The 12367-nt window shown below is 47.8% G+C and overlaps 1 protein-coding gene across 1 annotated transcript; it reads left to right on the top strand.

Moving 5' to 3' along the window:
• The first annotated feature begins 1670 nt into the window (after window positions 1-1670).
• Window positions 1671-12096, top strand: TFAP2C (transcription factor AP-2 gamma). Its single transcript, XM_076352171.1, has 7 exons — window positions 1671-1863; window positions 3390-3866; window positions 4171-4222; window positions 5781-6003; window positions 6671-6789; window positions 8217-8358; window positions 10223-12096. Exons 1-7 carry the CDS (start codon window positions 1816-1818, stop codon window positions 10506-10508), a joined length of 1347 nt encoding a protein of 448 aa, XP_076208286.1. The 5' UTR covers window positions 1671-1815; the 3' UTR covers window positions 10509-12096.
• The last annotated feature ends 271 nt before the right edge of the window (window positions 12097-12367 follow it).

Raw genomic sequence — 12367 nt, 5'->3', positions numbered from 1 at the left:
AAGGAAAAAGAGCTGATCCCAAACCTGTGAAGCTCGACGGTTCCCTTCGTTTCTTTCTAAATCCATCTTGTCCCTTTAATACAAATGAACTTTAAGCTCCCCCTGTCTTTTATTATTTAGATTCCTAGTCTTAATGACGCCAGGAGCAGCGCAAGCACACTCGCTAATAATCGTCGCGAACTGCATTTCAAAGAAACATCCCTGGAAGAAAAACACCGTCGTTTAAAAATACATAAATAGAGACTCCACCAAAAATGATAATGCGGAGTCCCTGCTGATGATGGGCTTAATGCAACTGCTGCAAATCAGCACCTGCGTGCTAGATAAGGCAGATAACACCTCCAACAGTTACTTCCAGCACCCCCGTCCTCCTCGGTTTTATTTTTAGATCATTCATTTAGTCGGATGGAGGTGGGGTTTTTGTGTGGGCTTTTTTTTTCTTCAATTATTCTTCTTCTTGTTATTTTTCTTCCTTGATCCTTAGGAGAAAAAGCGAGGGAAGCGTGAACTGGTTTAAATCTCGAGACGTGGGTCTATCTCGGGCCTTTAATAGCAGCTCTCGGGCGGCTCGTCCCGGGACACTGAGATAGCCGAGATCTCCGCAGCCAGCACTGTCCAGGGTCATCTTTTGTCCCTGCCACAATAAACAAACACTTGCTCCTCTCATGTAAATGAGCAGCGATCCGGATGCACCTTAAAACACTGGGAGAAGTCGTTGCTTTTGAAAACGATGTTCATTTTGTCTGACACATAACTGCATAGATCAAATGGCTGCAGAAAGGTAGCAATTTGGCAGGGAAGTATTTTCTAAGCTTAGATGAAAGTGTGCTCGCGGCGTCCGAAAATGCCCGTCTCACCTCCCACCTGCTTCCTCAGCCCCAAGTTTGCGCGAAAAGATTAGACAGGAGGGATTTTCGTTAAAAAATAATGATGCGAGGAACCAGTGGCACAGTTCACACAGACCCGAATCGGGGACGCTGAATCAGTGCTGCTTTACCTACCAGGGATTCAACACAACTGCAATAATTTCGTCGGATAATTAAGTAAATTATACCTTAAACATTGGTAGCTTACAAGTTGTAATCAGTAATTCAAACTCTTGACAATTATGCAAATTGAGCGCAGGCTGGCTCTCGGACTTTCTCGCTTTTGCAAGGAGGACTTTTTCCGAGTTTATTTCGCCCAGAAGCCGTCGGACCCGCCGAGTGTGGGGGCACCGGCGCTGCGCCTCCCCGCGCGGATTTTGGCAACGTCCTTCCACGCGTGTGTGTGGGGGGAACAACACCCGACGCTGCTCCCCCCCCCCCCGCCAAAAAAAAAAATATCCAACACGTGGGGGGGCGTTTCGGGGCAGCCTCGTTGCAGTGGGGGTGCGGGGGGGATGTCCACGCACGACCCCTTCTCCGCGGGCCAGGACTGCCCCCCCGCGCCCTGAGCGCCCCGGGGGCGCTGAGGGGGGGGTCCGGCTCTGCGCTGCCTCCCCACCCCTCCGCGGGCGCGGAGCGCAGCGCGGAAGGAGTGGCTTGAGGCTGCGCGCTCCCTCCTGAGTGGCTGGCGGCCGCGGCTCCCAAGCCATCCCTGGGGAGGAGTTATGATAATCCTATTGCCATTAAGGGCGTCTGGGCAGGGAAAAAAACCCGAGTGACCACTAGCGCGGAGATTTAGTCCGTCATCTGCCTTCATGCCTGCCAACTGAGCTCCGTCCGGGGGGCAGCTCCTCTTCCCCAGCGCCGACGTGGATTTACCGCCCGTGGGGGGGGGCCTGAGCTCTCGTCTGTTTTCGGCACCACACACCTGGTTTGGACGCTGGACGCCATGTTGTGGAAACTAGCAGATAATGTCAAGTATGAAGACGACTGCGAGGTGAGAAGCGCGGGGAGGGGTCGGGAGTGGGGAAGGGGGGGTCCGGCGTGGGGCAGCGCGGAGCTCCGCCGCCCCCCCCGAGCCGCGCTGCCCTCCTTCCCCGCTCGCTTCCAGCCGGCGCCCAGCTCTCCTGCCTCCCCGCCGGGCAGGATTTATCCCTTCCCGAAGACCCCCGGTTTGCTTTTTTCTTTCTTTTTTCCCCCCTTCTCTTTGGAGGTTTGGTTTTGGTTTGTTTGTTTGTTTTTTTTTTCCCCCGAGTGTTTTGAACTCTTGAATAAAACGCGGGTGAAAGCCCCGGCTGGGAGAAACGAGCCCGCATCCCGCGTCCCCCACCCGTCCGGTGGAGCAGCGCCTTAGGGGAGAGGGGTGTCCCCCCGCGGAGCGGGTGGGAGAAGCAACAGCCGGGGCCAAAGGCAGAAGCGGGCAGCCCCCAGCCGCGCCGGCGGAGCGCGGTGCCGAGTGCCCCAGCCTGTCGGACCGGTCCGGGCTGCGAGGCGCCGAGCGGCGCCGGCCCCGCTCCAGGTGGGAGAGGGCCGGGAGATGCGGAGGAGCCGGCCGGCAGGTAGCAGCTGCCGCGGGGATGAGCCGGGCAACGCTCGGCCGCCCGCCCCGAGCGGACCTTCCTTCCCACGTTCCCCTCCTCCGCCGGAGCGTCTCCCACCCCCCGTGAGGTGCTCCCGGGTTTTGATCTCTCCGAAAGCGGCTGTGTGTCCGTCCCCCCCTCACTCTCCCTCCCCCCCCCCCCCCCCCCGCTCCATTGGTCGCGGTCCGCCTGCTTGGCTCCTACAGATTAGCTGCAGTCCCCGCTTCACGCTCCATTGGGACCCCATTCACCTCTTATTAACTAGCCCTGTTATTTTAATGACCGTGAAGCCAGAAGCTGCTAAATCCCTGGATCAGCTCAATGCAGACATTTAAGCTTTGACTGCTGAGATTTGAAATCGGGGAAGAAGCAGAGATGGGACGGCTGGAGGGAGAAACGCCGTCCTTCCCTGCCGCGCCAGCAGCCGTCGGGCGAGGGCTGTGCGTCCCGGACGGCTCCCGGGGCCTCGGGAGGGACGGGGTGCCGGGGACCTCCGGCCTGCTCTGCCCAGGGCCCTTCTCTCCAAGGGCAGCGGGTCCGCAGCCCCCGGCCTCGGAGCCTCCTGCCCAGCCGGGGCAGCGCGGCAGAAATGGGGCTGCGTCGCCGATTTGAATTTTTCTTATTTTAATGATTCTTCCAACGACTTGCACAAGCGTGAGTGTTAGTCTGTTGTAGCCGTGGTGAGGAGAGCAGCGAGAACTGGTTTGTAATCTCTTCCCCGGGAGCGGGGCTGATTTCTTACGCGAAGTGCCTTGAAAAGAGAAGACTCCCTGGGCAGGAGCGGGGCGGCTCTCTCCCCTCCTCTTCCCCAATGCCAGCAAGCGCCGCAGCCCCGAGCGGCCGCTGCCCGGCGTGTCCCCCCGGGTCTGGGGCTGCCGCCGCTGCCCGACAGGCCCCCGCTGACGGCCGCCTCCCTTCTCCCCCACCCCTCTGTGCTTTCCAGGACCGGCACGATGGGAGCAGCAACGGGAACCCGCGGCTCCCCCACCTCTCGGCGGTCAGCCAGCACCTGTACAGCCCGGCTCCGCCGCTCTCCCACTCGGGCGCCTCCGACTTCCAGCCCCCCTACTTCCCCCCCCCGTACCAGCCGCTGCCTTACTCCCAGTCCAGCGACCCCTACTCCCACCTCGGGGACCCCTTCTCCATCAACCCGCTCCACCAGCCGCCGCCGCCGCCCCCCAGCCAGCAGCAGAGCGCCTGGCCCAACCGGCAGAGCCAGGACCCGGCCGGCCTCGCCCCCCACGGCCGCCCCGGCCTCGTCCCCCACCTCTCGGCGCTGGAGAGCGGCTCCGCCGGCGCCCGCAGGGAAACGTACCGACGCTCCGAGCTCCTCCTGCCCCACGGGCACGGGCTGGACGCCTCCGCGCTGGCCGATAACCTGGGCCTGCACGACATGGCCCACCAGATGGAGGAGGTGCAGGTAAGCCCCCCGGCCCCCCTCCGCCCCCTCGGGCCGCCCCGCGCATCGTGGGAGGGCGGGCGGGACAGGCGCTCCCCGGCTGCCAGGGATACCCGAGCGCTCCGCTGCGGAGCCAGGCACCGTCCCCCTCTGCACATCCCAGTTTTACTTGCCTCGTTCCCGTCCTCGGAGCGAAACCCGCCTTTTCTCCCTTTCCGTCCTTAAAATGGGGACGCGCGGGGCGGGGGTGGGTTTCCCAAAAGCCCCCGGCTCGTTCCCTCTCAGCTTTTCAAGGTGCGAAACTTTCTCCCCTTTCTCTTTCCAGAATGTGGAAGATCAACACTTATTAATGCATGACCAGACAGTCATTAGAAAAGGTCAGTAAGGTGGCACTGCAGTTTACTTTCCCTTGTCAATAGTTAAAGTTTAATGACGCACCGGTGAATTGACGCCTTACTATCTTTTAAAAAAGACAGATCCTTTAGGATCGGGAGGGTGGAGGGGGTTTTATTACACTCTCTCCGTCGCTGGATTTTTCTAAGGCCATCCGAGGGAAGGTGGCGGCGGGGACTGCCCGGTCCCCGTGTGCCGCGGGGACAAACCCGGGGCCGCCCCGGCCCGGCGCCGGCGGCGGCGAGACTCCTCCGGGGGACACCGGCCGTCCCCGCACGGACGAGTCCCTGCTCTTGTGTGTCCTCGAAACCAGGACAGGACCTTGGACCGAATTTAATGCTGCCCTGGAATACGTGTGTGTAAAGTGGCGCGGGGCTGTTGTTGTTGTGTTTTGTTGTTGTTTGGGGTTTTTTTGTTGTTGCTAGCACTCGAAGACAGTTTGGGGTTGGTTGGTTGGTTTGTTTGTTTGTTTTTCCCCTTCAACTTCTTGACAAGACTTGAGAAGGGAATGAGTTCACTGGCATAAGCCTGCTCGGCTTTATCTTAATCGAAATGGTTTTGTAGCTGAGGTTTTAAGGAAGGAGGAAGACGTATTGACTCAATTTACAGTCATTTAGGGTTTTTTTTTTCCCCCGGCTTTTGTTTTTAAACAAATTTGTGATTTAAAAAAAAAAAAATCAGTGGAAGTTTCTTCTGAAGACTTCAAACAAATACCTAACTGAGGAAAAGCAGAAGTGTTTGTCAGAGCGCTGATTGCTGTGTTTAGCTCATGGGAGAATAATTTCGCTGTCAGATGCACCACTGAAAAATCTTTCCCCCTCCGGGGAGCAGGGCCGACCTCGGCTCTTTAACCCTTTCCGATCGGTGCTGTGAGCCAGCAGTACACCACCGGGGGTTAACTGGGTGGATTCGCAAGGGCATGGAAAAGCTGGATCTGTGGCTTGCTCCTTGCAAAGCCTTTGTTGCCCCTATTCACCTAAAGGCTGAAGCCATTAACGAGCAGCGTTTTACTTTCAGTTCTCTTCTGGGCTGCATCCCTCTCTCTGTTGTACTGTCTGTTATGAATTTGGTGGGATTAAATTCCAAAGGCGGTTTCTTACATCCGCGTGTGCGAGGCGGAAGACGAACCCCAGCAGGAGCTGGGAGGCTTCTCCCTGCCCCGGCTCGGAAAGAGCTTTTGGCAGTAGCTGAAGGATGCTAATTTGGACTCTGCAGTTGTATTGGGCTTTTTATAAGTATGGATTTGCTAACTTGCAGCATGCTGCTTCAGAGATGTGTTCTTCGTGCGTTTTTTCAAAAGTATTCTTAGTTGTGTTCGGCAGCTCCTTGAAATTTAGTGTGGCAAAATAGTTGTGGGACCTTTCGGTTGCAGCCGAGCCCCGTGCTGCAGATAGACGCTGGGGACGGGGTCAGTGGTGTGAGCGTTTATCGCAAAACGAAATCCCGTCCCCTGGTCTCTTTTTGTAGAAAGGAAATTCACTTGCCACTTCCTATTTATTTTTCCCTTTTATAAAATACCTGCTTTCCCTCCTCCTCCCGCAGGTCCCATTTCCTTAACGAAAAACAGTGCTCTGAGTCTCCCCTGCCAAAAGGATGGATTAATTGGAGTGGTCATAAACCCCAATGAAGTATTTTGTTCTGTTCCGGGGAGACTTTCCCTCCTGAGCTCCACGTCGAAATACAAAGTGACGGTAGCAGAGGTGCAGAGACGGCTCTCGCCCCCCGAGTGTCTCAATGCCTCTTTGCTAGGAGGAGTACTCAGAAGGTAGGCTGCGACTCCCCTTACAACCATCCCCACCGTGTCTATTGTTTGTGATTTTTCTTTTAATTTTCCCTGTGCTTGTGTGTGTGTGAGCAGCCAGATTAGCACAGCAAGGAGCTAAGAAAGCCTTTTGGCAAATTTCTGATTTTTAAGAAGCCCAACAACACTGAATCCTAATAGGCTTTGGAAATAAAACTTCTTTGCACTTCTGCTGCTTCTTGAGAAGTGCTATTAACAGCTCTGACAGCAATTCGCATTCTCTGTTTAAAGTTGGATTTTTGTCTCAAAAACGGCTCATGGAGTTTTCTTATTCCCATGACGAACTGTTTCCCCATGGAATGATTTTTGGATTAAATCTCATGGTCTTGATTAATCATTACAAGGAGACTTTATCTGTCCTTTTTTGCACACGCTTAATTCAGCTTGTGATCGTTCTACAGCTGTTGGTTTCGATGGTGCAGTTTGAAACATTTTGATTTTGACCTCTGCTGTGTTTCATCCTGGCTGGTTTGTAGTAGAGCATTTAAAAAGTAGGTCACTTGAAAAGAGCCTGTTTTTTATCTTCCCCCCAGTAGAACCCTATTGAATGTCAGTAACTGGAAATTCTCATCTTTAAAAAGAAGTGTTCCCTGAAGATAAATAAGGCCATTGTTTTTCTCTTTAATTACAGAGCCAAATCTAAAAATGGCGGCAGATCATTAAGGGAAAAACTGGATAAAATTGGCTTGAATCTTCCTGCTGGTAGAAGGAAAGCTGCAAATGTGACACTATTGACATCTTTGGTGGAAGGTCAGTCTTGAATGTGTCTTAAAAATAAACTTTTTTTTTCCCCTTGTGTACAGCTTTTATCCTCTAGGCAAAGCGTGGAAAGGCTAGAAAGTCAATGAACGTAATAGAGAGTTTTTTATTTTAAAGTGAGCATGATGGGAACATTGCAGCAACTAACAGCTGTGTTGCCTTTGGGGGGCTCCTCTCCCCTTCTTCTCCCTTCAGATCTGGTCTCTAAGCCCTTGGCCTGAGAGCCCTACCCGCACAAACCCGGCTAATACTCCTCTTCCTCACGGCTGCCTGGCAAGGATGCTAGCAGGGATGCAGTAACTCCTTTATGCCAAGCTGTTCAAAATGCATGTTTGTCCAGTCTGCGTTTCTTGGGGGGGCTGGGTTGTTTGGGGTTTTGTAAGGGTGTGTGCAGGGACAGGCAGGGAAGGCAAAAGGGGTGCAACTCATCACACTAGTGGGTTTGATTCCCTGTTGGGAAACTTAAAAAGTCCGGGGCAGCTGATTCCAATGCCTGGCCCTACCTCAGCGGTATCCTCAGAGGCTTTTCTAATAAACAAGCATATAAAGTGAGATTTATAGCTTTTGACTTCCTGATAGGAAACTGGAGCCCCTTTAATCTGTAACATGTTACGTGGACCCTCTATCAGTTAAGCTGGCTTGAAAGGTGTATATGTATGTGTGTGTGTGTGTGGTTGTGTTTTTGTTTAAAGCAGCTTCTGGTAGTGGTGCAATCTAACAGGAATAGAGGCAGCAATTGAAAAGTGAAAAATGATCTCTAACAATACCTTACTGCTATTTCACTTCTACATCAGCTCAAATAATGCAGCAACTTCCATTTAAAACCTCTCTTTGGAAGCTGGGTTTAAGAGAGCTTCTGTGTGCATACATGCACACATGTACATCACAGGTAACGCACTGATCATGCCAATCCATTTTTCTAAGCCTGATCGAATTGCCTTAATGAAAAAAAAAGTGGCCTAGTCATATACCTTACAATTTTATTTTCTATATGAAAATGCTTATTAGAAAATATTTAGAAAATATACTAAACTGATAAACCCTTTATTATCTAAGTGGAATTTAGTTGCCAGGTTTTTTAAATATCAGTGGACAATTTGATCTAGACTGAATTGTAGTCTTTGCTGCACAGTTAATCTGGATAGAGATAGGAGTTTTTCCTTCCAGTATAAAGGCAAGAGAATTATTTTTTGTAGCAGTCACTATGTAGGGGGTTTTTTTCCTTGATGCAAATTTACAAAGAAACACTGTATTAATTAGAAAATGGTAATGAGTGATATGGTGGTAAAATAGCAGTGTCCCTTTCTAAAATAGGAATATGCTTCAAAAATTCACAGCGCTTTGCTTAATTTCCCTGATCCCCTTAAAATAAATAGATGTAACTACATTTAATAAGCATTCCCTTTTACCCACGCCAGGTGAAGCTGTACATCTTGCTCGTGACTTTGGTTACGTTTGTGAGACAGAGTTTCCTTCCAAAGCAGTGGCCGAATATTTAACTAGACCACACATGGGCCGCAATGAAATGGCAAACAGGAAGAATATGCTTCTTGCTGCAAAGTAAGTCTTGGGCCTGGATTTCCCCCCCCCCCCCCCCCCTTTCTCCTTTTTAAAGATGTTTTTGTCTGACCATGAGTATCTGTGACTGTGGACAGTTTGGTACGTTTTCATGTGTAAATTTAATCAGGGAGATGAAGCAATTCTTTTTATTTGCTTTTGGTTTGAATTCAACTATGGCAGCAGTTATTTTAGTCTGAACCAATAATAATAATAATCCCGTATGATAACTCTAGAGCAGTTGGGAACAGTTCTGTTCTTTTTTCTTTTAACTATAATAAAAACTTCAGAAAAAGTCCTATACCGGGACAGCTATATCGCTAAGATGTCCCTAGATCTGACAGGGTTGAGGACCTGCAGGACAGATGTGGCCTGGGAATGTGAACCAGTGTCAGGACTGGGAGCAGGAGATGGTTCACCCCCCACCTCTGCATACGTGCAGCCCAGAGGGGCATCTCTCCTTGGAGAGTTACTGGTGGGCATGCTGGGTGCAAGGGAAGCTCCGCTGCCATGTCCTCGTAACCGCTTTTGGCAATAGCACACAGGTTTCCCCCAGGGGACACCAGGAGTCAAGAACCGTGGATAGTCCCTTTTCACTATTATAGCTGAAGATTTTTATAGTTCAGTGAAAGCCAACCTTCGGTAGATGTGAAACGTCCCTGTACTTAACTAAATTCCTATTGCAAAGCTTGATGAACAGGGAAGGGAAGGGTAAAGGAGAGGAGCTTTGTTATGGCTGTTCTGCAGACGCTTGTACCTGTAAATAAACCACGTACTGTGAACAGGTCTCTGGTAGAAAATACCTGTGTTGAGTTACGCTTATCTTAAACCGGTGGCTGGAGTGCTCGCTGTCCCCTTCCCCCCCAGCCTTCCCAGGCTGAGGTTTAACAGAACCTTCAGTTCATGATCCGTTCCGGTCTGAGATGTTTTCTGGGACGGGGTTGGTGCAATTCCTTGCTTTTGAAGGCACCCTTGCTCTTGTAGAGGATCTGAGAAAAGCCTGCTTAAACTGCTAAGAGTTGCCCTGACTTTGGGCTCAGAGCAGGCGTGCAAAACATACTCCTCCTGTTGCTGAATTAATACATCTTTCCCTGAAAAAGAGACCACCTTTTACAAAAATATCTCTTAGAAATATAGTCTCTCTCTCCTATAGCTTGAACATTATGCTTTTTACTGAGCACTACCCCTTCCGCTCTTCAGTATTGTAATTATTGGTATTGTTATTAGCGCTAATAACAATCATCTTTTGGAGGATGTTTGTGATTGAGAAATTCTGATAAAGTGATGATTCTGTTAAGATTGCTCAGCTCCTGTGAAATCCCATCAAGGGGACAGATTTACAAGCAGCAAACAACATATGTTTGAGCATTATTAACCATTCATGTTTTGCCAGGCATATGTGCTAGTGTTTGCAGGATCAGGGCCTAGGTCTCTATTAAAGAGGGCATATACATATGATATGCACAACTAAATTGAATCTCCTATTCAGCTGCTTTAGTCTTTATAAATCACTTGACTGCAGCTGTGGAAGTTCTCACAGAAACTAGCCCTAGATTCCCACTCCCCCCTTAAAATCTAGAGCAAATGATGCGGAGCCAGCCAGCCACCAGGGGTGGAGAGATTATTCTGCAGAGTGTGTATGTGGTTTTGTGACAGATATAACAGAAGGTTCATCAGAAACTGGTGCTAATAAATAAGCTTTAATTTTAGACAGTGCTGCTGATGGAGCAATGAATTTCTGAAAACTCCAATTCCCACGTAACTGCCAAATATGTGATAGGGACTTTCTCTGTTATTTTTATTTATTTATTTGCTTTTGCATAAATTCCCACCGTGGTGTAAAGTGTGATCACTTCATGTCTTGCAGGCAGATTTGTAAGGAATTCACAGACCTCCTCACTCAGGACAGAACTCCTCTTGGAAACACGAGACCTAGTCCCATCTTGGACCCTGGCATCCAGGGCTGTTTGACTCATTTTAGCCTGATCACACATGGCTTTGGGAGTGCTGCCATCTGCGCTGCCATGACATCCGTCCAGAACTACCTAAATGAAGCATTAAAAATAGCAGACAAAACATACATGAACGCTGGCGACCAGAGCCCTGCAGAAACCAACAAAACCATTGATAAAATGGACAAGCACAGGAAGTAAAAGGAGAGAAACCAGACTTTAAACTCTTCCTCCTAAACACAGACTGGGATCTTCTTGCTGGGGGAAACATAGAGATTTGTGTGGGTTTTTTTTTTATTTTGTTTTGGGTTTGGTTTTTTTTTTAAGAAAGGAGGGGAAAAGAAAAAAAAAAACCATCTTATTCAGGATCTTCATTCCCCCTGGATCCATGAGACAAGTCTTTCTAAAAGCTGCAGTATCCCTTATCTGTGGAAGCAATTACCAGAAGATAAGTACTTGGTACAAGTGTATTGAAATCCTTTGCTGTAAAGTGGTGCTATAAAGGGTTTTCAATGGAAATATACAAAGAGATATATTTAGATTCTTTTCCACATCTAAGTATCTAGTGGTGACCAGCTTCGTGTATAGTTTTTAAGATACAGATTTTAGATGGAAGCCTATTTGTTATTTGATACAATTTCAGGGTTTTATTCTCTCTAAATGCAACAGTAACAATAAAGCAGTATTAAACAATGGTATAGATTTATGTACATTAAAATTTTTTATAAACACCCGAAAATAGTAAGATTATTCTGTGGGGGGTTTTTTTTGTATTGTTTTGTTTGTGGGGTTTTTTTCTTTATTTTCGGATTACCATAGGAGAGTACTAAAATCCTGCTAGACTTAAAAGTTATCTGATAGCATTTGACATGCTTATTTTTATGGAAATATTCAGGCTTTTAAAAACTGCAGTAATGTTGGCTGCAGTGGATATTATCTTGATATTTTTTTAACAAGGAATAGTTCAAAATGAAAATGCTTTTAGAAAATTCACTTTCTGTGTCTAAGGATATTGCAGCTTTATTCATATATTTATATTGTCTTGTTTTTAAATTGGGGGGGAAACTTGAAAGAATAGGCACATAACTTTTTTTGAAAAAAAATTTTTTTTTGCCTATTAAGGCCAAAAAATATTTCCAGGGAGGCTTTATGTGTATTAAGGGAAGCAGTGTGTTGAATGTAAATATTTATTTATGTGTAATTTAATCGGATTTGTAAATAATGGTGAACTTTTTAATACTTTTTTTTTATAAATGGGTTTCAAATTTTAATTTTGGTAAGTATTTCAAAGGTAATGGGTAAGCTAAACATATCTTTAGGTTTATGCAGAGGTATGTTATACAGGGTATTTAAGACTTGGTTTTTTTTTTTAAATATCTCAATTCTTGCCACTGAAGATTAATCTAATCTGAGGTGTATGTTCACAAAGCAATAATTTTGTGCATCATTCACCTGATAACTAACTAGACATGCAAAATGAGTGTGTGAGTTAGTGTGTATGTGAATAATGGAGGTTCTGAACTATCTTTACATATTTGTAAATGTTCCCAATATAATTCTGATGTATATGATAACCATATAATAAAAGTATTCTGGATAGAAGCATGGAATGTTTTGTTAACTGAAAACAGTTTTGTTTTCTTTCTATACTTCGGGAATGGGGGGCAAGTAGCACTAGAGGACACTATGTATTGAGTCATAATTGCAGCACTTTGTTCAGATTAACAGAACAGAAATATGACGCTGTTTGCCAGTAAAACTAATGGTTTCAATTAAACACGTTGTGTACCTCCAAGAATCTTTTTTTTTTTTTCCTTAAGATGTCATTATCATGCTAGCTGCCTATTTAAGTAGGCAGCTTAAACACAAACTGCAAGACTTCCTTTAAATAAAAATCAATCCTACCAGCTTTGTCTTCTAGTGAATCTGACTTTATTAGAATAATCTGTCTCTAATGACAAATATTTGCAAAATCCTGGCATGTGAAATTTGATAGTGTCCCATCTGGTTTCAGCCCAATTTTACTGATTTGAGGAAGTTTATGGCATTTTGCAGGAAGT

Source organism: Aptenodytes patagonicus, chromosome 14 (assembly GCF_965638725.1).
Source record: "Aptenodytes patagonicus chromosome 14, bAptPat1.pri.cur, whole genome shotgun sequence".
Classification (NCBI taxonomy): Eukaryota; Metazoa; Chordata; class Aves; order Sphenisciformes; family Spheniscidae; genus Aptenodytes; species Aptenodytes patagonicus.
Note: the sequence above shows the minus strand (reverse complement) of the source record. Positions and strands in the feature narration are given on the sequence as shown.